At 38.3% G+C, this 27,620-nt stretch overlaps 1 protein-coding gene across 3 annotated transcripts in view; it reads left to right on the forward strand.

Moving 5' to 3' along the window:
• The window catches only part of ZCCHC7 (zinc finger CCHC-type containing 7), a 177,794-nt gene that overhangs the window by 11,570 nt on the left and 138,604 nt on the right, over positions 1–27,620 (forward strand). For all 3 annotated transcript variants that reach the window (XM_084834908.1, XM_084834906.1, XM_084834907.1), the window contains exon 2: positions 632–1,344. In XM_084834908.1, coding sequence (XP_084691034.1) covers positions 648–1,344 — 697 coding nt within the window. In that variant the 5' untranslated portion in view covers positions 632–647. The remainder of the gene's footprint in view (positions 1–631; positions 1,345–27,620) is intronic.

Raw genomic sequence — 27,620 nt, forward strand, 5'->3', positions numbered from 1 at the left:
ATGTTATGAAACACTGTGTTTCTAAAAGTAGAAAACTTTCTGTGGATAAATATAGTAGTAGGAAAATTTCCATTTCTCATCATTGAAATTCAGGCGGCACAGAACTGAGCTTGTCCAAAGGATTTTTTTTTCTTTATTCTCATGCTGTAGAATGTGCTGCAAATCAGGGTCTCTGAGTCACTAATTGGTCTCCTGAGGGATACTTCTAGTTGCCCGTGGTGACCAGGTGACATTTTAATGATAGCCTTGATCCTATGGTGTTCCAATCAACAATTGGTGCACAATAATTTGGTGTTTTTGAATGTCTCATAATATTTTGTTTTGGGGGGTACATGAAAGAGGAATATTGTCTCTTAATGTCTTTCATATTTGAAGAATCTGAAGAGAAAATCTAATTTCTATTATCTACTTATGAATAAATAAGTAGAAAGTGTCCGAAATGGAGATTTAACTAGGAGTAAGTCTCATTGAACACAATGGGACATGCTTTTGAGTAAACATGCATAGGATTGTGTTGTTAAAATGGATGAACTGATGCTTTGTGCAGTTTAAGATTGCTGCGTGTGTTCTAATGCCATTTTACATATGGGATTATCTAGCATCATCCATTATTGTTTTGGGTTTTTTCTAGATACAGAACATTTCCCATGATGTTTGGTGGATACGATGATATAGAAGCATTTGAAGATGATCTATACTGCGAAGATTCTTCCAGTGAAACAAGTATTGATAGTGAGGTAGAATTTCATCTTTACAGTCAGGTCCATTATGCACAAGACCTTGAGGATGTCAATGGGCAAGAAGAAACTGAAAAAGTTGGATCTGTGAAGAATCAGAGCTCAATGAGTAAACAGGACCAGAGAAATAATTCTATTATAATTTCAGATAGTGATATTATTCACATTTCTGATAGTCCAGATGTCATCATCTTATCTGATACCCCTGATGAAGATAGCATTTACAAAAGCAAACTCCAGAAGCTAACGATACCACAGTCTCCAACTCCAGGAAGAACATACAACCTTGCTGAGCCCAACTTACCAAAATCTAGTAGAGATTCTTCATGGATTACCCTGAATTCAAAGGGACGGGCTACTGAAACTTCAAGAAAAGAGAAAAGGGCTACTGAAAAGTCAATTTCTTTTCACCGTGATGGTGTTCGCATGATCCACAAGATCTTAGTAATAGGGGACAGCTCTAGTGATGAGGATGCAGATGATGTGGCAAGTGTAGCCTCTGAAAGTGATAATGTGGAGAGCTGGATGCTGTTGGGAGGTGCCAGAGATGACAAAGATGATAATATCCTCTTAAACCTTGAGGGTTGTGGAACTTCAGCCAGTGAAGGTTAGTATATTTTTGTGGATGGTGACTTCAAATAGAACATGGAACTGTGAGGAAGATTTGGCTGTTGTAATGGAAACAAAAAGATAAGGGGCAAATAAGGCTAAGAATGTTTTTTTTTTTTTAATCAAAATGAGAAGTGGAACTATTGTTATACAATAACTGCGGTTTATGTGGTACCTGTCAGGAATGAGTCCAAGCCCCTTAAGATGTCTGAAAGCTCCAATTCTGAATCAGAGTTGGAACAGCTAGATCAGAGCCCAGGGGAGGGACCTTTCCTAGAGAGCCAAGACTCTGGGAGGGATTCCTCCAAAAGCCTTGACAAACAGATGGCCTAGGCTGAGATCCTGATCCCTCCTTCCACTGTGAGAACTCAAGTTTCTGAGGAGGAGGAGGAGGAAGAAGAGGGGCATGACTTGAGAGACGCTAGGGTTCATTGCAAAGCAAAACTGGAAAAGTTAGGGGCAGGGCTCAGATGCTCTGCCAAGATAGCCACTCTTGGAAGTCAGCGTAGGAGGGAGCCACCCTAAGAGAGGGGCATCACTGTGAAGCAAGTTTGGCTATGAGGTTCACATCCAAACTGCTGGCAACTTCACTACCCTCTGGTTCGTCTCCTTTGATTAGAGATCACAAGTTAGTTGTTTAGGGCCTAAGGCAGTCAGAGCTTCCTTGAATCTGGATTTGTAGAAAGGCAAGTCTCTAGCAAAATAAAGTCGTATTAGCCTGAAGCTTTGTCTCCTTGTAGTGTTGATTGTGAAGGGGAAGGACAATCCATTTCTAATAGTACCTTTATAAAAACATACAATATTACGTGTTGCTGAATAATGGAGGACAATTCATATAGTGATCCTATGCATGTTTATGAGGCCCGCTGTATTTCTTTACTTCAGGAAGGTATGTAATTCAATTGCAGCCAGTATGTATCTGCAATAAAACAGGACGGTGAGAGAGAATGGGAATTGACAATTAAATGAGACGATAACTTTGTTTTACCATAACGACAAACTCGTTAGGGGGACAAGCCTAGGTGAGTCTCGGGTCTCTCAGGCTTCCCCTCCCCTTCTCTTGTGTGGCCATGAGGAGGGGACTGGAAATGTTCACTTCTGTTTTTGCCTAACCACAGTTTAGCATTATGTCTGAACCCGGACAGACTGTGGTTAACTCCACTTTACTGAAACAAGGCTGCTTCTAATCTTGGTTCATGAATCTGGTTTGTTCCAATATTTAAGATTAACCACAGTTTGGGTTTGAAGGAAATTGAAGCAAAAGCTTCCAATCACCTTGTCACCATGCTGGAAGAGGAGAGGTAAGGAAGGCAGCGCCCAAACCCAAGGCTTGCTAGGCTTGTTCTTGTAACGATAAGCCATAGTTTATCATTATGTCTGAACACAGACCAGTGAGCATAGTAGGAGAAGGAAATAGCAACCCCATTAAAGGGAGTTGAGCCATGGCACAGTTATAATATACGATGTGAAGAAAAATCAGAGTATACAGTTAAACATAAATGGGTCCTAGACGGCCATCACTTGGAACAGTCTAACAGATTTAACTGTCTGGGAATCTGTTTTGCTTGCAGTGGCCTGTGGAATGGCCACTGGCAGGCTACCAGACTCAAAGCCCAATGCTCAATGCAGTCAGTCCTAAAATTTGCTAGAGTGAAGGGTGGGAGTCTTGTGAAGCCAGCTTTAAGAGCTTTTGCCACCAAAGTTATCCCTCAGATGATATACAGGGCAGAAATTTGGGGCATTCTGGAGCCAGTTCTGCTTGAATCAGTACAGAATAGATTTCTTCACCCGCTACTGGGCCTTTTGCCAGGGGCATATTTGCAGGAAGTGCCTATACATTTGCAGCAGCCAACAGGTAGAGGACACCATACATTATATGTGATATTGTAAATTGTATGATGGACCCAGGCAAAAATATTTGCAGAATCTTGTAGCTAAGATCTCTACATTCAGTGATATGGATAAGATTAAATGTCTGCTGTCCAGCCCAGAGAGGTTTATAATGTCTAATACGGCTAAATTTGCAGTGAAGGCTGCCAAGTTTAAACAAACTTATCTGGCCTACCTCAAGTCTTATGATTTGTAGGTTTTATTCTCGGTACATGATAGGCTCTATTTTATGTGTGTTTTATTCTCAGAAGTATATATGCTTGGCTATGACCTGTATTTGGTTGCCTTACTACTAATAAAGTGAAAGTTACAATATATATCAACTTGTGGTGTACAAAGGCCTTTTCACATACTACTTGATGGCAAACGTGAGGTTGACCTGGCATGTTCACATGGAAAGAAAACGCATTTAATCCTGGCTGCCTGGCATAAGTTCCCGTAAGATTTTCAAAAAAGGGCATTTATTGCCTGAAAATATTGCAGTTTCATAAATACATGTGAAAATGTATTTACTGCTGGGTATCCATGTTTGTAAACAGTGTATGAAGCTGTCCTAATTCTTCTATCAAGTTTACATGCTACATCATTAGCATGTAAACTTGGGTAGTTTTAAACTAAGTTTCCAAGGCAAGGCAGAAGATATGAGGTAGGTACAGAAACAAAATTTCAGCCTAAACACCTAATAGAGAAGTATTCATCCACTGCACATGTTTAGCACTGTATGCCAAGTGGAGTCTTGCAGTGATCTTTTTGTTGCCATGGTATGTTGTCTCAATGGTTGAAAAAATATTTTATGTCCTCCTTTGCTTGTGTGTTATTACACTTTCATTAATGTTCTTGTCAGTCACCAAGAATAAACATTGCTTCCGGAGGTGTAGTTGTAGCACATTAAGGCAGCAATTAGGGTTTCATAGGTTGCAGGATCTCACAACCTATGAGATCCTACAACCCAACATTATTCTAAATCCCTGGTTTGGCTTCAAAAAAATGCCTAGGAATATAACATGAGAATGGAATGTTGCATGCTATATGCTATGTGTTTAGCAAATACAATGTTGCATAATTATTGGGTTGTATCCTAACTTCTGTTGTATGAGGACAACTTTCCCACCTTCACTCTGTAGCCCCCTCCGCCCCCTGAAAACTTAAGATAATGCCTATCCACATAATAAAGAAAGCTTTGACCTAACAGGAAGTAGAACCCAAATCTTTCTTCACTGAGAATTTTATGCCTTCATCATGTACACTGTAGCCCTGACAAGACAGCACACATGAATGATGGAAAGGAATTGCTGTTTCTGATCACTTACGTGTCCTATCGTGTAATATGCAAACTTTTATTTAGAGTGGCCCCTTCTTTCTTCGTCTCTCTTGCCATAGATTTTCTGGATTGTGCATCCTTGGGAATTATGACAGCTCTAGCATTATATTATCTACATTACAAATATATTAAACTGTGTTACTTTGTTGTATTAATGCTGCTTTTGTGAACTTGTAATGCAGTAGGGCTAAGTTCAGCCTTGACTGTAGGTGTGAAGGTATGTGTGGCTTTGAAATTATTAACCCTTTTAGAAATTGTTAAATGACAGTAGCTAAAGCCTAGTTTAGTACTATATTTTATCCACTTACACAAATGTATCTGCCACTGTCAGATACATTTTCTCTTGGAGCAGGTGTCCTTGACTTCAGTGGGTTGTATGACAAGCTCACTGGGGTTATTAATAGTAATAACAAAGGCCCTCTGAGATTGGGTACATATGCATGGTCTGTATGTTTTTGAGATTTTCTGAATTGTTTAAAAGTGAAACATTAATGAAGGCTTTGGGTTACTTTTTATTGTGTAAATAAAAAAGCAGTGTTTTCGTGTTGCAGGACTGAAAATTTTCCATTTCTAAAATTGTGTTTCATAAAATTAATTAGTAGTTAATGAACAACTACTATATTGGTTAATTGAGCAGTTTCAAAGTTGTATCTTTGTCTGTCTATCCGTCTCTCTCGCTCTCTCTTTCAGACACGCATACAGTCTGTTAACCTGTAAATGGCGTGCATGTGTGGTGTTTGCTTGGATCTTTAGCGGAACATAAAAGTCCCTTGCCAGGCAGTTTCCAAAGTATGTTAATGCTGTTCAGAATCTTTTTAAAGCCTTCCTTTATCACAATGTATCATTACGATAGGCTTCCTTCCTAAAGTGTGTCATTCATATGACACCTCCAGCACACATTTTAAAAGCCTGTAATGTGTAACTCCATTCATGACATGAAGAAGAGGTATCAAGGGAAAACAAGTCCATGTACCTGTTGACACTGAGTTAACTAAGTGTAACATCACATTTCAACCATCACCCCTCCTTCCCTAGTCACAACTTTGCTAACTCCTCCAGACCTCTTGATTTTTCACCTACTTTCTTAATAATCCCTGAAATGAAGTGTTAACATGTTTTAGTAGAGTGTTATTTTAAATAATTTTACCTGTATCTTTGCAATGAAGGATTCTTAAATGGAATGATGGTTTCCTTTTCTGCTTTAGTTCTTAATCTATCCAGTGATGAAGCTTAAATAATGACTGGAGTTAAAATTTAGTTACCGTTGTTTGCATAAGAGTAGAAGCAAAAGATATAATAAATACTGAAAGTGCATAATTGTTTCAGTCAAATGGTGTTTGGCCATTTTTCTCCTCATGTTCAGTGTTGAGAGTTTGTGTACTGAAACTTAAAAACAAGTATTGGAGTTTAATTGCTTTAGCAAGTTGTTCTTTCAAAATATGAGCTTTATTGTAAATTGCTAACATAAACATTTCTTAATTTTCAAAAATTAAATTTGAAGAGAGCAGGATTCAAAGTTAAACACCTGACCCCTTTCTAAAGTACTTGAAGATTGTCTTAGAAGGACAACGTACTGGCACCAACTGTTAGTATGTGTGGCTCATAACATGATAATAAATAGGGAAGTAAAGCACACAATACTGTGAATATGTTTGAGTGTCCTGTTGCGTCAGTCACCTGGGAAAATGGCTTTGTTAAGGGAAAAGATTAAGGCCCACCTACATATTTTCTGGAATTTTTCCCCTGCATCTTATCTATCACATTTTTAATAAACTGAGTATATTTTAAAATACTGTTGTATTTAAAATGAAATTAATTATACTGCATCTTAAGCCCTATGCAAACGTTTACCTGTAACACGAGTAGGGCTAAATTAGTATGCAAGCCCTGCTCTCAAATGTCCCCATTGATTTTAGTGGGATTAATCATACACATGCAAATTGAGCCCGAAGGTTTTTAATGCAGCTGGGCACATGGGGATGTCTGGAGGCGGGGCTTATGTGTTCATCTACATCCTATCTCCAGTTCAGTCCTACTTGTGTTATAGGCAAACATCTGTATAGGGCTCAATTTGCCTCCAATTTGCTTACAATCTTCCTGTCCCTCTTAGATTTCACTCTTGGTAGATATGGCCATGGCCAGGATCCAGAGAACAAGGCAACTAATTACATGCGCGCGCGCGCGCACACACACACACACACACACACACACACAGAGCTTTTCACTTGACTTGTTTTTCTTGAACAGAAGTCCCACTCCCACCCCCCCAGCACATAGTAAGCCTCTTTTGAAAGTGGGGAGGCTTTCAAAAGCTGTTTGTGATTTGGCATGCCCTTGGCTGCCCTTCAAAGAAAGAAAGTAAAAAACAAAACCTTGTCTATGCCTAAAGTAGCTCTTTGCATCTTGGCAGTTGTTCACAATCCACCACAGCACTAAGTGTGATTAATGCCATTGACATCAATGGGATTAAACATACATAACTCTGTACTGAATTATGATGACCATTTTGTTTGAAATTTATCAAATGTTGCATTTCTTTGAGAATTCGAATGGGTCTCATAAATGCCTGTATAAATTCTTTCTTTTGTTGTTTTCTGCAACAAAACTGGATGGCATTAAACATATAAATTTGAAACTTGTTCTGCGTAACTTGCTTTTGGAATTAATATGAAAGTTTTTGTTTTGTTTATTTTCCTCTTCGTCAAAAAGATTATTAGTAGCTTTTGCATTTTGGATTAATATTGCCTGAAACATGACCTTTCTAGTCATTCCTTAGATACGTTTTTAAGGGAGCAATCCTATCAGGATAGGTGGCTGCCTCCAGACTCAGAGGCGACCACCTATCCAGTGCACAGAGGGAGGAGTGCGGAGGGGATCCTTTCCTCTGGGCTCCAGCTGCCCTGCATTCGTGGCTAGATGGCTGCGATTGGTCAGAGTGTAGGGTGGGGAGGCCGGACGATGCATAGGAAGTGCTGTATCAGCACTTCTGCACTCCTTGCCCCTGCCTGCCCCTGGGAATGCCCCCTTTTGCTCTCCTCCACTGCTCATACGAGCCCGGAGCCTGGGGATGATCCATGCCACCTACGAGGCAGTGGGGGTGGGGAGGCAGTTCTCTGGGAACCAACCATCTAGCTGCTGTCTACCGGTCATAAGATTGCGCCCTAAGTGACTTTATTTAATTTTGGCAAAGTAGCTAGGATACTGTAGGCTCTCCCCCCGCCAAACATCTGCAGTTCTGCAAGTATCTTCAATTTTAATAAGGGTGTCATTCCTTCAAAATCATTCATTCATCTCAATTGCATTTCTTAATTTTACACCAGTTTGTATTAATTCGATTGCTAGTTTAATAAATATGTATCCCATAGTAGTCACTTCTACTTCTCACATGTTACCTAGGAATGTTTCTGTTTAACACTTTTTTAGTTACTACTTCTACTTTAGTAAATTCATTCTGTTGATAGTTTGCAATTTCCTTCTCCATATTTATTATTTTTAAAGTAAGGTTTTACATGTTTGAGCTATACATGTGTTTGGTTTCTTATGACTTGTTCTTGGCTTTAAAAGGTTGGTTGGTCTGTATAGAAAAAAATGGCTATATTCAGACATCATGATAAACCATGGTTTATCACAATGGAAGTTAGCCTTGGGCTCATACGGTCCCCTCTCCTCCTGCTGTTTGGCTGCAAGGAAGAGACTAGAAACTGCAGTTTTACTAACTGCAGTTTAGCATTGCACTGAAACTCTAAACTGTGGTTCATCTTAACTATGGTTTGCTTGAACCAAGTGAGTTTCATAAACCATGGTTTGAAGTTGACTTGTTTCAAGCAAACCAGAGTTAAGATGAACCACAGTAATTTTTTTATTTTATTTATTTAAAGCATTTTTAGTTGCTCTTTAGGGTTACACCCTCCCAAAGTGACATACAGTCAAGAGGAAAGGCAAGAACCAAAAATAAAAATGGCCACATTAGCAAATGTGCAGGATTAATGGAGAAGGTGCTTTCAAATAAGTAAGCTAATTCCACTCTCAGATTAAAGGCAGCATTGAAGAGAAAGATCTTAAAACCTCACCCGAATGCCTGCACAGAAGAGGGAAGGCACATGTCAATAGAAAGGGAGTTCCACAGCTTTGGGACCACTGCTGAGACACTCCTATTTCTTCTGTGTGCCAACCTGGCTGATTGTAATAGCAGGCACTCGAGAAGGATCCCTGAAGCAGATCTTAATATATGGGCAGGATTGCAACCAGGTCCTTCAGATAACCTGGTTGCAAGCTGTTTTGAGCTTTAAAGGGTAAGACTTGGACTTTGAGTTGGGCCCAGAAGTTTATTGGCAGCCCGTACAACTGGCACATTGTATTTTTAGACATCCTGCCCCCCACTAGAAACCGGGTGGCCGCACTTTGTACCATCTGCAGTTTCAGGACCATCTTCAAAGACAGCTTTATGTAAAACGTGTTGCAGTAGTCCCATTTGAAAGTAATCAAGTGCAAGGTTAACTGAGGCCAGGTCTCAGTGCTCTAGAAAGGGCTACAGCTGGTGTATAGGCTGGAGCTTGTAAAAGGCACTCTCGTCCACAATTGTTACCAGCAGCACATCCAGCGACAAGCACCCCCAAGGTGCGTGCCTGGTCCTTCAAGGCAAGTTCAATGCTATCCAGGATGATTGAACACCACTATACACTAATAAACACTAATTAGCTGTTCCCATTTGTTGCAAGAGCTGCAGCAGCATCAAAAAAAGAACTGCCTGGAAACTGCTTGTGGTGCATGGAGTTTATTCAAGGGCTGCCCACGATTACTTATGTTATTCAGCAGGGTCCACAAATCCACTCACCAGCCAAGGACTCCTAGCAGCCTTTGACAGGTTCTCACTTGCACTCCAGTTGGCAGAACGTAAGAAGCAACCAGAGTCGGTTCCACTGTTTTATTGTCTTGTCCAAAGCTAAATGCAAATAAAATAAGACCCCACCTCTCCCTCAAATCTTTTGACACATGCAGAAGAAGAAACATAGGTTGGAGAATGTAAAAAACCCAGACATCACAAGTGAGAGAGAATTCATTCCCCCCGCCCCATACCCTCTGCGCTTGTCAGAGGGAAAGGGAAAGGGTTGTGTCCAGTGGTGCCTGTTCACCAGCAGAACATATACCACTAGCAGAACAGATTCCCCTGCCCCTCTGCAGCCCCTTATGCACCCCAAATCGACTCTGGAGGAAAACGTAGGAAAGAGAGATAGAGTTGTGTGTCATCTGCATCCTGGTGACATTAAAGCCCAGTATTCCAGATGACCTCTCCCAGCAGCTCCACGTTAAAGAACATAGGGCTAAAATAGAGCCCTGCGGCAACCCACAGGCCAGAGGCCATGGGGTGGAACAGAAATCACCCAGCACTACTTTCTGGTTTTGAATATCAAGGAAACACTATGCTACCATGCCTCCTAAGCCCAGGTGAGAGAGACAGTACAGAATGATACCATGTTTGGTTCTATTCTGAGAGGTCCAGAAGATTCAAAAGGGTTACACTCCCACAACCCATTCTTTAGCAGATGTCATTTGGTAAGGTGACCAAGGCAATTTTCATCCCTAAACCAGGTTAGAGTAATTGGTTTCCTTTGAAACTCCCTGGACTTGACATGCCCCACCCTCCCCCAGACCTCACTCAAGAATGGAAGGCATGAGACTAGATGGTAGTTGTCTGAGATCTAAGTTGAAAGGTTCCAAAGTTGGCTTCATTTATTACTGCTTTCATAGGGAGAGCAGGGACCACACCCTCCCTCCAAGAGGAATTGACTACTCCTGAAATTCAAGACTTCAACCCCACCCTGGATGCTTTTAAATAACCACGATGGGCAAGGATTTAAACAACTGGTAGTGGGTCTTGAACTTCCAAGTAGCTTGTCCACATCCTCTGGTTGAACAAGCTGAAGAATATCCATTATAACTTTGCAGTGCGCTAGCTACATTCATCTTTGACCCTGTTAATACCACGGTCCCTAACTCAATGTGAATACAAGTGATTTTACCCACAAAATGCATTGCATATCTGTCACAGTGAGCCATTGTGGACTCCAGCACCTGATCTATGTGGATGTATGTGGAGCAGGTTTTTCACCACCTGAAACCGCTCCACTGACCATCATTGTATAGATGCAATGGTGATAAAGAAGTAAGCCACCACAGAATTAGCCCAAAGATGGGCTCTTACACCAGCATGTGTTCAGTCATGCTCACAACAAGTTTTTAATCATCTGTGCTCTGATTGTTGGCCCAATCACTTAATTGTCCTGAGCTCCTTAGACTACCAAGGGAATGATATGACTGTGCGACTTGGTTGAGGATACTTGGCAATGATCATATCTAAACCCAAGGATGACCCAAAGGGCGGGCCTGTGAGAATGCTCCTGACCCCAGGAAGTGGTTGCTAAGGTGCAAATTCAATGTTACTCACAGGGCGGGGCTAACTTAACTGGCCCTCCAAGCAACTCACTTGATCTCACTGCTTCCAAAGTGGCAGACAAGGCTGGGGAGCTGAAAATATGTTAACTGTCTCCCAGCCAGTCTACTCTTTGTTGAGTTTGGACCAAACAATTAGCTTCTGAATTCTTTGTGGCTGCACGAGAGCAGGAGGGGTGTGTGCTTGATCCCAAGGCTTATTTCCATAGTGATAAATGGTTTATTGTGATGTCCAATCACAGCCAATGACAATATTATATTGCTCTGTAAATATGTTGTTAGAGGAAGTTACAAATCTCGGGTAAATAAAAATGGGATGGAGAATCTTGTCCAGCGGTGCACATTTGCACCATTGTTTTTATCAAGTGTCATCTTTTGACATATTTCTCACATATGGCTGCAGTACTAATCTCCATGCTTTGCACTTTCGGTAAACACAGCACTAGGGGCTGTCTACCATGAGACTGAATGCCACTACAATTTTTCCTGTTTTACTTTACAAGTAATAGTATGATTCCTGTAATGTTATCATTTCTTGACCGTATGTAGGGATGAACTCCTAAAATGTTTCCAGAACCCATATCCACCAGAAATCAAGATTCTTCTGAAGACAGCTTTTATTTAATATAATGGATGACTTTTTAAAAGGCATATAGATCTGGGTATTAATGTATCATTGCTAATAATGGATATTTTAAAGTAATACAGTCTGGATGTCGCTGTGTTTTGTAAACAGCATTGAATTGCAATGCATTTTGGAGCAGTTGCTCAGCAGACTGAAAACCTCATTAGAAGCTTTGGAACCTTCATAGCAGCTTTGGTTAGCATTTTAATAATAATTTTGGAAGTTGATGCCATGTTTAGATACTTTGTCAAGTTTACATGTCCTTCCCATGGTGCAGCCACTTCTGGCTGTCCTGGCAGTATTTGACCTGGTATTTCTGACATCCACCTGCTAATTTGGAAAACTGCTCATTTTGATTCCTGTCCAGTGTCAGTATTGTTCCAGAAGTGATAAGTGACTAAACCAAAAAGTGTAATGTTTGCAGAATAATGCTTTACTGTACTGAAACCTTTTCTTTGAGATTTTTATCACTGCCATTTTTAAAACTTTTCTTTTAAAAAACAGAGAAACCACAATGGTCAGAATGCATGAGACTATTTCTTTGGATTTCAATGTGCACAAGTGCTTCTTTTCCAGTTCATCATCAGAACTGGGTGTTTGAATGATAGATGAAAAATAATGAATTTGTGTGGGTAATGACTAGTTATGTAAGCAGTTGTGCGTTAGAGATTTTCATGCTGGCCACTAGTTTAGAAAATTGAGGCGTATTTTCATGGAATTTACATTAAATAAATATATGCTATGTTTTGAACCAGTTTGCTTTTTACCTAATGGCGGTGCCATCTGCTCATACCACCATTTATGGAACCTTTTAATGTTGCATTAATGAGAAATCACACTCTTCTAAAAGATAAATTGTTTTTTTAAAAGCGGGTAATCATTTTTAATAAACATCTCTTGCTAAATTGAACTTGCTGAACTACGTATATGGTATTCATTCCATATATAGTGAACTTCTAGGCAGGCACACTCAATGTTACGAAGACAAAATTTAGATTCTGTAAAGATTCATCTTATTAATGTTAACATAAGAACTTTTTTGAGTGTAACAATTAACCACTTAAAATTGCAGATGTTGGGAGCAGCGCAGAAATGGTAGTTCCGTAAGATCTAATATTTGGACATTAGTGCTTATAAAATGTACAGTCTTCCATTGAGCAGCTGTCCTTTAAACAAACCCTTCTTACCAGTAAAAACAAAAGCAGAAAACTGAAGTTTTAACATGCTGGGGAAAGAGCTTTCCAGTAAAAAGCTATCTATTTCCCTTCCTTATTTTTTTGTTTTGCCTGTGACAGTCTTCCCTTGATCTCTGAAAAATGCAGACACATGTAGTGTAGAACTGCTATTTCCTTAAATAGCAGTTTAAAATAACATTTAAATATGTTTTCCTACTACATCATCAGCATGACGATCTCCTATGTAGTCAAACACACACAAATCCTTAATAAGGATTTGTGTGTGTTTGACTACATAGGAGATCGTCATGCTGATGATGTAGTAGGAAAACATATTTAAATGTTATTTTTCTGTATCTTCTGAAAATAGTCTTTAATTGGAAAGGTTGCTTTAAAGATTCCTATCTGATCAGTAAAAAGTATTCTTTGCTTGAATAGAAATTAGGTTAAATTTATATGTATTGTGTTTACACAGAAAGCTCTGTTTAAAATTTACATCAGCCCATTTTCTTTCTTTCTTTTCTTTCTTTCTTTCTTTCTTTCTTTCTTTCTTTTCTATACCACCCAATAGCCGAAGCTCTCTGAAAACAAACTATTAAAAAAAATGATTACAGGAGTGGCTGCTAAAGCATGATTCTTCAAATAGAATTCTACCTGGTATATATGACACCTTTGCTATCACATAACTTTAAGAAAAGCTACAGTATTAGAAAAAGTAGCTAATCATTTTTGCTAGTGCTGTGTCAAAGTTCCACACTTACAGTTTATTGATTCTTCATTTGATGTTTATTAGGCTAGGGAGAATCTGATCTCTGCCACAAAACATTTTGATCCTTTCCAAAGCATTATTGTCAACATGCAAGGTAAAAAGAAATCTTATTGTCTGAAACCTAAACTCTGTTTATTTTTATTTTTTTTAAATGGGAAACACTAATTTGAAGAAGAGCTTTAAGCCGGATTGTGCCTTGTGAGATAATTGTATACTTGTCTGTACAACTTGAAGAAAACCTCTACTTTGCAGGATCACAGTGTATAAGGGCCACTCTTGAAGACAATGATATTCTACTTATGTATGAAAGCATATGGATCAATATTTAAGTAGGCAACCATTTTACTATGCATACTTGAGATACATTAGTACCTCGATAAGTGTACAATGAAACTGCATGTAAACAGCCTACCATTTAAAAGTTCTATTTTGTTTTTGTCACATTTTTCTAATGATAATCATTTGTATTTTAGGGTACATGGACTACCAGATGTCTCTTATTTTCAAGCATTACCTTTTATTGTAGGAATTGACAAATCTTTAAAATGGAATGCTCTTATTTCATATCACTTACGCTTCATAATGAAATCTTGACTTGCCAGTGCTGATATACATGTAAAGGGGGTAAGTAAATTAAGTTAGAATTTCCAGAGGGGTAAATTAAGTTAGTCATTCCACACCAAATTAAATTCAGAATTTAGGTTGGTGTCGTGTAGGTCCATACACTGCAATGCCATTGAATTGGTAAGTTTGAAATTATGTAATATGTTCTGCTTTTCGTGGAGAAGAATGAACCAAGTTTAAAGCTGGTGTTGTTGTTTTTAACTTCTCTAATTTGTGCTTTTGTTTATGGGAATGTTAACAGTATTTAAACATAGGATGAGCTTTTTGTGCATGCATTATTATCACAGTATGCACCCTGGAGCTGTAATAAGCAATGGGAATCCACCTACCCTTTGCTAGGAACAGCACATGCATATGGATATTTGATTAAAGGAAAAAAGTTAATCTTCTTTACGGTGTAATGTGGATACACTTGAATCTCTTGATTATTTTAAAAAATTAATAAAACTAATAAAGTTCATGTGGAAATCTCTGGTGATCTAGACTAAGTATACCTGCAGCCGTAGCAGTCCCTTTTATCTGTACAGATTTCTCTGCCTATTGTGGACCTTGGCTTTAACTAATTTAAATTTCCCATGGCTTTGGGTTGCAGACTAGGTTTTCTGCAAGAGTGCCCATGCTTACATGGTCATATATTCTGGGTGACTTTTTCACTTTTTTTTTTTTTTTGTCGTTTTGTTGATTGTTGAGAGCGGAATTTTTTCCACTTTTCTCATCAGTTTGATCTTTCTTCCTTATCCCCATCTATTTAAATTCCTTATAGGTTAGGAAGAAGCTTTGTGTTGTCATTTGAGATAAGAGGACTGGTGGGAAAACTATTTTTGTCTGTTTTTTCATGAAATGTTATAAGAATTAAAAGGTCTACAGATGTTCTCAACTATTCCTTTGGAAAACAAGTAGATAGTAACAGTGCAACAGACCTACTTTAGCAGTTGGCAAAAGACAATATGAGATAAGATAAAATTATATTTGTAGAAAGTCAGGGTGTTATAATTTGATGTTTTGTTTGTTGGCATCCCAGACAAATGGTGGCAAAAGGAAACTGAGATATCTGACTATGAAAAGTATAAAAATAATTCAGAACATTTTCCAAATGAAAAGAATATGTTAAAAGGTGGAATAGTGATCTCTTGAAGAACATACTAAAAATGAAGTATTAGCATATACATGTCGGTGAAATATAAAATGGAAAAAAGTAGTTAAAACCTTGGTTGGCCTACTGCTGTATTATTAGATTTACATTTGAAAAGTCCTGATGCACTTGTGATCTACTGTATTGTGGCTGCCTCCACCATAATAAATTTATGACAATATTCCCATCAGTAATAGGTTAGAAAAAATTGAGCGTGTATATATTTCAGTAGTTATTGGTGGGTAACAGCTGCTGTAAAAGTTTATGAAATAGAGACAACTAAAAGTAAATGCCACCTGCTTAACCTTGGCTATCAAATACCAACCCAAATAAAAAGGTCTTGCAGTATGCACGCTGTAATTTTCCTGTTTAATGAGTACTGCTGGTCAAGAAGAGTTCTCTGCAAGGCTAACATTTAATGTCTTGTTGCATATTACAAATATACTCTTAAAGAGTTAAATGTCTATTTTTGAAACATATTTTTAGAAGAAACATTCTTGCACCACAAGTCTAAATACACTTGGAAATAAATTCTATCATAATATCCAGGACTTAATTTCAAATGAATTAATTCCTGGTCAGGGTGCTGATACTATGATTTCTTTTCTACACAAGTATCTTATAAAATAGCTTTAAAGCACACTTTATTTCAGATAAATGCAGCAGGGTTTAGTTGTCTGGTATAAATAATCAACTTTTCCATCCCCCAATTTCTGCTGACAAAGTTATAAAGCCATAGAAGAGTACTTGACAATTTCTCTTACAGTCTTCTATTTGTTAGTTGCAACCTTTACTTGCCAATTAATCTTTGTTTGGTCCTGCCACTTTACCATTTAAACCCGTTTAAAAAAATCAAACCATTAAGAATAGATAAGATTATGCAGTCCAAACACTGTTTTTATTCTCAAAGCCACATGACTATGGAGTTTGGGCTTTAACCTAAATATACCTGAGTTTTACTTGGCTATTCCAGCTACTTCATACTGTATGAACTACTTCAACTACTTCATACTACTTCATACATACTTTTACACTGTATAAAAAATTGGTGATTTGGTATCCGTGAATTTTTTATACAGGACACTCACATAGAAATGCACATGGTATAATTATAGTATCGAAAATTAGGCAGATGAGAGAAGCAGTTCTGATAAGTGTGTGGTGAGAAAAGCTTATCTCTAGATAACTTTACTCAGTGAGTTAAAAATAATTGTTGATCCTGGCTCATATTCTCATGTGCAATTCCAAACAGTTAAAATTCTGGAAAATGATAGCATGGTGAAATATACCACACACCTTATAACATCATCTTTATTATGCTCCTCTCAACTATTTTTATGCCAATGCTAATGTAAAACTATGACAACACAATGGCTTGGATGGAAAATGGCTTCACTGCATGATGCGTACATCTGCTCCCCCAGATGTGTAGATGTGTCCTGTGGGAGACACCTTTCCTACATCCAGCCGCAGGAATACAGGCACAGTGCTCATGGACTGTAGATATCCTTTTGGACCAGCGACTGAAGTACTGGTCACCATTTGTGCATTGGGGTATTAAGTGCAAGCACCCCATCTTTCTTCCTCTCATCTGTGTGTGCAGTAGTGGGCACAACCTGTCACAATGCATAATTGTTCCATGTAAAAAGTAGCTTGTCAATAATCAGCAAGTCTTTTGCTGTAGTGCACATTCTTTAATGTACAAAAGTAGACATTTGCCTTATCTTTGATCAAAGGTATTTATAATCAGATGTGAATACATTTTCTTGTATGTACTGTGGGCCCATTAGACTTCTGAAGTAAAATCAGTTTCTTGACAGATAAATTATGCTTCTAGATAGTATACGCAATAACATAATGAAAAAAACGTGCTGTGTAATGTAGCCCTGGTGGTCATTATTTTATTTATCCAATGTCCAGTGTTAGTTTGACATGTATTTATAATTCTGTCTTAACAGAAGAAAAAAAGTTAAAAGGATTAGATAGGGTCTGCACACCCTTCCGGGGGACAATGATAGGAAATGAAGAACAACATTCAAGGCAGTTCACTGAAGCAGAGAGAAAAATCAGTTTACATTTGTAGTATGCAAGTTCTTAAAATATTCTCATGTAAAGCGGATTGCTGCCAATTTGTATAATGTTATGAGTTAAATTCTTTATGATGCAGAGCCCTTAGACACATCTCTTTCAGACTTCTGAACTGACAGAAGTTTGTGAGGTGGGGAATGGGGAACACATTACCCAGCTATGAAATATAGCCTGTAAGGACTACTATTTTTGTCACAATTGTTATATAAACCAATCTTATTTTCAGAACTAATCCATCCTATTGAAATGGTGAATGTACTGAGATATAATATTGTACGTTTCTAATTATAAAATAGGATTTTGAAGTCAAATATGTTTTCATAGCATACTTTGGATATTAAACATCTTCATTATCTTTTTAGAGGTAAAATTCTTAAAGTCCCTTTCTCCACCATTTTTTTGTGTATAGGATTCTGTTTCTATTGCACTCTAAAAAAAAAAAAAGGTTGCTGACTTTGTGATGTGATCAAATGTAACCTTAATCCTAAAATTAATCTGAAATAGCATCAGCAGGTCTGAAAATGGATTGTCATGCCAAGTTAAAACATTACATATATTGCCCCTTTAAAATATGTCCCTCGTTGTAGATATTTAATTTGGTTTGCCTGTTAAGTAGATCTTATTGTGACTTTCAAGAGGGTTTTTTTTTTGCTGCTGTAGAAGAGACTTGTTATCTCAAAGAAGTCTATCAAGTAAATTTTTATATTAAATATTTTATTGTACTGTTGCCACCAGTTCTTGAGTGTGTTTTAAATCTAGTGTTAGCTCACTACAACAACTAGAACAAAGTTTCTGTGTAGCCATTCTTTATTCTATCTTTCTCCAAAAAGACTGTCAAATGTATGGGACTAGCCCACTCTTTTTGAGTTGTTGAGCAGGGGGTGGTGGTGGGAGGAAATGATCTCAGAAGACTCAAAGGAATTCTTTAAACTTCTAGCAGGGCCAAGGGGTCAATGTCAGATTTAGTCATGCTGTTATTTTAGCCCAGTCGTCCAGAGAGATGGCTGAAAAGTGAGTCTTTTATTTCTTTTTTGTGTGATTATTAACAGGATTAAATGTAAGCCATTGTGTACTTAGTACCAATTAGTTTCTCATCTGAGAGGTTCATTATGATTTTTTCCAGTATTCATCTTGTAATATTTTTTAATGTCTGATTATGTTTGGGTGAATGGAAACAATTCTAGAGTTCTATCTTTACTGCAGTGTTTGATTCATCTTTTACTTTTAAGTTAGTAACAAAATGGCTTATGAAAAGTTTTGCCTTCAATTTTCATCTTTTGCCCTGTTCTAAGAAATGCAGAAGAAAAAATTAATTTCACCCCCCCCCCCCAACTTACCCTAATAGAAATACAAAAAGTTTTGTATCACTCTGGGACATCATTTGCTCAGTCTTTTGAAAAAATGGATTTAGTTTTACAGTTTAGAATCTACTGTTAAAAGTAAAATGTGCTGATTTCTTCAGTTCTAAAAACCTTATAATTGATATATTCCACAACTGATAGATGCATTGAAAGTGTTTGAAGATCAAATAATTGAATATAGCAGTGCACTATTTTAGTATGCAGCCAGTGTTGTGTTTTTCAGAAAATAGGGGTAAAAGAGTGTGTGTGCATGCATATGTGCACACACAAACATTTAGGTTCTACTCTGTATTGAATGTGTTTGAGAGATTATATGTGGTTGAACCACTCTTCACATACTGGTTACAAGTAATATATTTTCAAATCAAATTCTATATTGCAACCTTGAAGCCACATTTTTAGTTTCCTAGTTGAACCCTGAGGTGGAATAAATGGCTTTAAGGTTGCATCTATTTTAAACTGTTCCAATAGCCAAGGCATTATTTTTAAAAGTGTGCTTCACAGAAATGACTAGGCATAGTAAATTAAGACAGTGTTTTAACTTTTTTTAAATTACACTTGAATTTACTTTGTGTTCTAAATGTGGGGCATGCCAAATAATACAACAGATTTAAACCTGTCTTTGGGGATTGAAATTATTTACTAATTGCAATTATTTTTATACAGACCTTTTGGTTGGCTTATTTCATATTAAAATTACTAGGATGAACGATGTTCCTCCTGTCCTTGTTTGTTACTTACAATTTAGAGGTTAGCAAGCTTTGTTGTAAAGTTTGACTAAGTGCAATTGTAAGTCACTCAGCCCATTGAAATCAGTAGGACATTTCCCAGTAAATAATGTTTACAGTCAAGGTGGTTTTATATACTCAGACATATTTTCAGAATGAATAGTAAATGGATTGTATGTAATGTTTTAACAAATGCTTCTGTGTGTAAAATGGGAGGGAAGGTGTCTTTGAAAAACCATCCTTAGAATTGTAGTCCTCAATTTTTAACTAGCAATTTTAACTAACCTTCAGTAACAGAATGTGAACCTCTGTAGAATAACCTTTTCAGTCCTTACCTCCTCCCCTTCCTCCCAAAGGCAAGAGAGATGTGTCACAGGTGATATTGGCAAGTTCTCTTGGAAAGCAAACCAAATAGAATTATTACAAATATGCTTTCATTTCTTTTTAGAAAAATGTTTTGTGTAGACTGCAGCAATATGTAATAAACTTTCTTACTTGTGTTTGACAGATTGAGAGAGAAAAAAGCAGGAACTATTTTGTATATCCAAAATGTACCAGTTGTTAAATTGTTTTCTATCACTACATGCTTTAATGGAACTAGAGCCTCTTCAAAATAGTGTCCCTAAACTTCTAATGTGGCTGCTTCTTAAATAATTTCATATCTTAAAAGTGCCTGCTCAAAATTTTACCTGTAATTAAGATGCAGTTATAGTATGCTCATAAGCTAGTTTTCTAATGATTTAGAAAAACAGCCAAAGTATTATTTGTATTTTCTCTGTCTATCAGCGTTTGATTATAGAGGCATGGGTGTACAGAATAAATCTTAAAATAATCAAATCAGTGTCTGAAATCAGTATTTACCTCCCAGTCTTAAATATTTGAATGGGTGTATCTATCTGCCAATGTTTGCATAGAGACACGGCCTATGACATGGTACTGACACAGCAGTCAGCATATCCTATTTGAAGAATCTGTTTGGTATTGCACCATATATTACACATACTTCTCTTGAATATGGCTGTAGCAAGATATACCTCCTTTACAAAACAGTGAGTTTAGAAGAGCAACTATATCTTAGGAAGCCAATTCTAGTTTTTAGAACATCTTGGTTATACAGAGAAAGGTGAGGTTCTTCAAAATGTATGAGAATAGTAATGTACTCTGGGAAGATTCTGACATGTTGGTGTCAGATAATTTGATGACATAATGACTATGATGTCTGCATGATAACCTGTTATGCCAGTGACCTAAGTTTAGAAGCAAACCCCCTTTAAAAATCAGCAGATATTCCTCTTTCATTTGGACAGCACATTATTTTCATTATAGAGGATAAGGACAACATAATATTATAGAGTATGAGCAAACATCTTTGTAGGAAAGCCTATGGAGAAAATAATATCAGTGGGCATTTTGGTACCCAGAGCAAGAACTATGGGGTAGGTTAGAAAGTCACTGGTTTTACACAAGTAAAATCCTTGAGTTCTGCAGAACTTTCAATCAAGCAGGGAAAGAAGGAAGAAAAGTAATCTTTTGGAGTTAGTTCATGATGTTTCTTGATTGTTATATATGCAGAACATTGGTCCAAAGGTGACGTGGAATGGGACAGACTTCATCTTACTGGTGTGGCCTCTTCTATATTTAAGTATCTGCCTCCATTTATTCCCCTCATCTTGGGACTGAAATTCTTCAGAGGAGACACCAACTGAGGGAACCTCTTGAATGGACTCAGTTGCATTTGTATGTATGTTAAGTAGCGAGGCAAGAGATTTGCTACATTGGCACTGTGTGTACTCCTGTAATCTACCAAATTTGAGTATTGGTGGTACAGAACACAAAGTGCCTTAAAAACTGTTTCATGAGGGCTGACTAAAGGAAGTGTTAATATTGTAAAATGTAGCCATTTTATGAATCTGAATTAATATGAATGATACATCATATATACAGATATCCTTTGTAACAGTTTCTTTGGCATACTTGAGTATAATGATTTGGAAGGTGTGTAATTTGTAGAAATATGAATTCTTTCTATCCGATGGGGAGAGAATTTCTAAGAACTCAGTATTTGTGGTTTCGTGGTATTCTACCTGAGGTAAGGCATTCTTAATGAACATTATAGTAAGCCAGTGGCGGCACTACAGTAAATTTTATGAAAAAGTGAGAATTGCTTTGAAATTGTAGAACAGACCTCATTTTTTAACCAAGAGTTTTAGACCAGCTTGTAACTAGATCATGATGGTGTGTTTGAACTTAGTTCATCTACCTTGTTTCCTTAACGGTATAATCGTATGTATATCTATTTAGAAGTAAGCACCATTGAGTTTAATGGGATTTACTCCCAGGTAAGTATGCACAGGATTGCAACCCTATTGTATTAAAATAGAAGAATCACTGTCAAAACAATTTTGTAAGATTTTGTATGTGCGATATGAATTCGTTTCTATTTGGCTCCCTCCATACATATACAATGATGTGGAGGGCTGAACTGCATGTTATGCTGGAAAGTCTGTGATTGGTCTCCTGACTGCCCCCCCAAATGCTGCCACAGAAGCCTGCTCATTTGAATGGGAAACTGCATCGATATTTTTCCCTTCCCCCATATGCAGATTTTCTGATTCAAATCTATTTGCTGTGTGTGTGTGTGCGCGTGCGCACGCGCGCATGGGTGAATGGGGGGCAAATGCAGGCATGAAACAAGTGGTGGTATTTCCACCCTCCCCATGAAGCAAGTAGCAGCATAAGGGGGGCAATTTAAATTAGTAAAACAACGCAGGGGAATGGTTAAATATCTGCAGCTGCTACTTGGCTTCTGTTGTCAAATTTGCCCTCTGTGTGGCATTTAGTGGGGATAACAGAAAGCTGTGTGATCAGAGATCTAATTGTAGTTTGTCCCTAAGCAAATAAGTTACTTGAAGATTAAACCCAGGATCCAAAATCTAATGAAAATAGTTCCGGGAGCTCAAGTGGACAGCTCCTCGTTAAGTCATGTAACAAACTCTTGAAATTGAGGGGAATTTCAAAAGCAATTTGTGGTATCCCATAAGGGGTCACCTGTTCAAAGAAACAGCTGTTCAAAGAGTCAAAATTTTCACTAGGTGCTTGCTGGAAGCCATGAGGCTCTTTGGATACCTGAATAAGTACTTAGAACTTTCCAGAAGCAAGGGCTTATAGTTAGTAAAAACAGCACACACGGAAAAGTAAATGTTCGTGGTGCTGGGTGGGTAGAAGCATAATTATTCATAATTTGCCTCAATAATATACAATACATCACCTGTTCTATCACATTTATAATGCTTCATCTCAAGATTTGCTCAAGCAATGTCTTTCCCCATTGTGATCTTTTACATAGAAAAGCTGGGTTGAATTCTATGTGCTTGATAGAAGATCATGTATTCAGTTTAAGGATTCAGTTTAACTGATTGTAACTGTAGATTTCATTTATATTAAATCCAGATCTCATTTTAACCCAGTCTATTCTTAAAGAAAGGAAGACATCTACTGTAATTGAAATAAAAATTTAAAAATCCAATTTAAATTTTAAAATGTTTTTAAAAACATTTTTTTTTGTGTAGTACAGGCTATTATTGGAAGAGCATTGAAGTTTTTGCAGTGAATTCGTAGGATATGGAAAATGTCAGTTTTGAACATTTATTTGAAGCAAGATACTGTTGTGAGTGTGGGACGTAGCAGTTTGTCTGCTACCCTTTGCAAGCCCCTATCCTTATGTAGGGGTTATTTCAAATTACTGGTCTAAGATATTTTGGCACATGAGAAAGAAAATCCAAATCCTTCACTCTCTGGTAAAATTACAGTAATACAAGTAAATACTTAACAGTTCACTGCCTTTTAATGTTGTCCAAAATCTGTCTCCCAACACCATTGCCTCATGGCAAGGGTGGCCATGTGTGTTGTGGACTCCACACATTTGAAAAACGAATAACCAAGACACAGTATTTAGCATACAGTGAGCATATTTATGAATAATGACAATTGAACTTCAGTGGAGATGGTTTGCTTCTAGATACATTTTGTAGGGCCAAGCTTTGCAATACAACAATACAGAGTTTAATGGCAACACTATTCTACAGCTTTAACACTTACTGCATTGCTTGTAAGTCGAGTGAGTTAGATTCATGATATCCTATTTACATACAGTGATAGAGTGGCCCGTGTAACTGGGATAAGAGGAGAAGACATATTATGCACTGGCAACTTGTTAAATATCAGGAAGCAGAGAGTAGAAACAGACTATGGGGAGCTCCTCATTTGCTGCCCTTTATGTTGGAACACTTACATGGTGCTACGCCATCTGTACTGCTTCTTATCTTTCTTCAGACCCCACCTTTGCTGTGAAACCTTTGGTATAATGCTTTATTTATGCTTACTTTAAAACACTTTTATTCCACCTTTCTGTCTTGCGAAACATTCAAGTCAGCTTGCAAAAGTGAAATAAATACAAGTGGAGACTTGCAACAAAAGGTTGCAGCTTATCCTCAGCCCACAGTAGGAGTGCTCCTGTTGAGAGCTCCAGCCAGCCTGGAAGAGGAACAAGATGTAGTGATGGCCACCAATTTGGGTGTCTTTAAAAGGGGATTGGACAAATTCATGGAAATAGCTTTATCTACTAGTCCTGATAGCTATATGCTACCTCCAGTATCAGAGGCAGAATACGTCTGTACAGCAGTTGCTGGAGAACACTGTTGCACTCATGTCCTGATTGTGGGTTTCCTATGGGCAGCTGGTTGGTCACCGTGTGAACAGAAAGCCAGACTAGATGGACTCCTGATCTGATCTAGCATTGCTATTCTCATGTTGTTCTGTTCTAACCTTTATACTTCCATTCAGGATAATTTTTTTAACCTCATGGCATATATATCCTGGCCCTAATACCTCCTGCAGTGAATTATAGGTCTTGGATGTCAGTGTTAGCATTGGTTGAGCCATTTTGTGGATTTAAAACATTTTCTGTTAACTTACAAACAAATATACCCTGCGTACGTAGGTATTTCTCTGAGTATGTAGAGACAGTCATCTTGTTTTGGGGTGGTTCCATTTTGCTTTCAATCAATTGGCATGGAACCACCCATGTTCAAAATGAAGAAAGAAGTGGGACCTGTAACAAAATGTTGCAGTATGCTCATCTCGTAAGAGGAGTGCTCTTGTTCAGGGTACCAGCCCTCCACACTCTCTTCTAGGACAGTATAAGCTCTAAAGGGCTCAAGCAGGCCAATTCACTCTTCTTCCCCACTTGTTGCTCTTGTATTCTGCTGAATATGCTCAGTATTCACTGGGCTGCTGTTTTGGGGTGTATTCCTCAGTGGCCCTTTTTTTGGCTCTAATCTTATTGGCACTCAATCCCCCATTAGAGGGAATTATGATAACATCAACACTAAAATCAAGTCCAACAAAACAATAGACAGCAAAATCTGAAATATAAATGGCTTAGTCCTCATATTCATCTCCAGTTACACTTTTCTCTTTTTTCTCTCCTACCACCCCCCCAACAAAATTTAGATTGGAAGCTTCTCAGAGCAGGGGCTTGTAACTCTGAAGTGCAATATACATTGCTAATGTATAAGTAAGAGCACCAAAGGCTTCTCCAAACAGAATGAATGGGCAACAAAATGGCAGATGAGATTCAGTGTAAGTAAGTGCACACTGGTGAATACTGTGATGGAAAATCCCAACTTTGTGAATGCAGTGACTTGGTATGAACAGGCTGTAGTCATCCAGGAAACAGGTGATGGGCATTTTGCTAGCGATAATGACATTGTACTATCGGAAACTGGGTTCCGAAATATGCAGAAGAGGAGAATCCAACGAAAGCTATGTTCACACAAGCACAGTTGTGCGATCAGTTGCATATTACACTTGCACATTTGGATGCATGTTATGCTTGCACAAGTGTAACGCACAACTGCTTGCTCAGTGTAAAGATTTGGTGGAGCTCTGCTAGCACTGTTTGAGTTTGCGGAATGACACTGTTGAATACTGCTAATTGGGATTGTAGTGGAATGCTTGTTGATAATCTCAGTTCAGTGCATTGTGGAAGTAAATGGCAAATTTAATGTTAGGAAATAATTAGGAAAGGTGTTGAAAACTAAGTCATAATCTATTATATAAATCAGTCTTCCCAAATGCAGGTCCAGCCAGGTTTTTGGCCTACAACTCTCAAAATTGCAGCACATTGACCTGGGGTTGATGGGCATTGCAGTCCAACATCATCTGGAGAGACCCACACCAATATAAATCTTCCATGTAGCCATATTTAAGAAAACTGGGTTGATTGCCCATCTTGAAAATGATACCCTTGGCCTGGAAAAAGCTCAGAAAAAAGCATCTATTTGAAGCACCTTCCCAACAAGGAATGGCCAAAGCATTTGGGTAGTTTAATTAGCTGCCTCGAGTGCCTTTTTTGATGGACAGGTGGGATATACATTTATTAATTTATTAAAAATAAGACAGCTAACAGTGCAATCCTAACCCCATTGGACAACTGTCCAGTGGGTCTAAGGATGGGGTGGCTGTGCTTCTCCACTAGTGGAGGGGGGCATATTTGTCCCAGTAGGCCGTGCTATGTCTGCAGAAAGCTCTGTGGACATAGATCTACTGCTGGTGGTAGGCCCCAAACATGTCATAGGTGGCGTTGGATCCCCTCTTTTCCCCTAAGAGGCTCCCAGATGTGGCCCCAGCTAATTTCCCCCATTGGTTAAAGCTGCCCCTACCTCCCGCCCTGGTCAGCAAAAATGTTCATGGTGAAATTACGGCCAGCATTCCTTGCTGCTCCAAAGACCCTCAAGGATATATAAGTAAAGTCATGTAAAGTTAGGAGTATGACATGTTATAGGAGTTGCATATAATCCCCTGTAAGGCTGTATCTAAACAGGGCAAACTGGTCCATTTCTAAATGGTAAGGAGTAACAATGTATTGTTCTTATTCACCTGTCAATATGGAATGGATTGAACAAGCCCAGACCTTCCCTGACTTGGACTATACTGGAAGCCAGGAAATCATAATTCACTTGATTTCTATGTTAAGGTGTGAGTGATATTTCTTATATAGCCAAAACAGCACCACTTTGTGCATTTTTTGTCACTTGATCCTGGCTGGGAGCATACTAAAACTATGTCTGCATTCTGAATTCATTTCTTTGCCCCTTCCCTAAGTTTGGAACTCTCAGGTTTACTTCAGCTGGAACTGCTCAGAATTCACACATGCTCATTTCAGGGAGCATAAGACAGAACCTTGGCGGCAGGGGCATTGCTAGGGTCTTAAAAGATCCGGGGCACAGGCCTATAACACAAATTTGCATATATACACACACACACACACACACACACACACACGAGTCTTAAGTGCACGTCTAATGTGTGTGTGTGTGTGTGTGTGTGTGTATGCAGTGTGCTTGCGTGTGTGTATAGATTACATACATACATACATAAGAAGTGTGCACTCACCCCCCCCCACTTCAACTCAGACCCTGAGTCAGCATTTTGGAAAACATCCCACTTCTGCTCGGGCCAATTTGCAGTTGGACCACTTCAGCTCAGCACCAAACCTGAGTCAAGGTTTAGAAAAATGAGTCTTTATGCTTCCTGTTGACTACCATGGGAAATCAGAAAAAAACTAACTTTTTTCTCTTGGTCAGAACTGGATGATAATTTCAGGCATAGTAGCCCCCTAGAAGAGGATTATACTTGCCCAATGTCAGAAAAATAGGTGCAGGGTTTATATTTTAATTTTCTTTTAAAGGGAACTGCCAATAATATTTTAATTCCTTGGAAGAATTGGATAAACATTTCAGGATTCATTGCCCCATTAGAGGAGATCATGTCTGTGAAATTTCAGAATGATAGCCACATGGGCTTTTGTTCAAGGGTGGCCTTGACATTTTGAGGTCTCCAAAAGAGGACATACTTATCTCCCTATGTTCCTTGTGGACCATTGTTCTGAAAGTTACAGACAGCCTACAGTTGTCCCTAAGTAAGAAACCAGTAAAGTTTCAGAAGGATAGGTGCAGCAGTTCATGTGGAAGGGGAGTTCTCCAGTTTTGGGGAGGGAGGGATTTGGTTTCCCTTCCATTCACCCCTTCCCCAATAGTTTTTGGGTAAAT

This window comes from Heloderma suspectum, chromosome 2 (genome assembly GCF_057233095.1).
Source record: "Heloderma suspectum isolate Gila_16-S chromosome 2, 16-S_ref, whole genome shotgun sequence".
In the NCBI taxonomy this organism is placed as follows: domain Eukaryota; kingdom Metazoa; phylum Chordata; class Lepidosauria; order Squamata; family Helodermatidae; genus Heloderma; species Heloderma suspectum.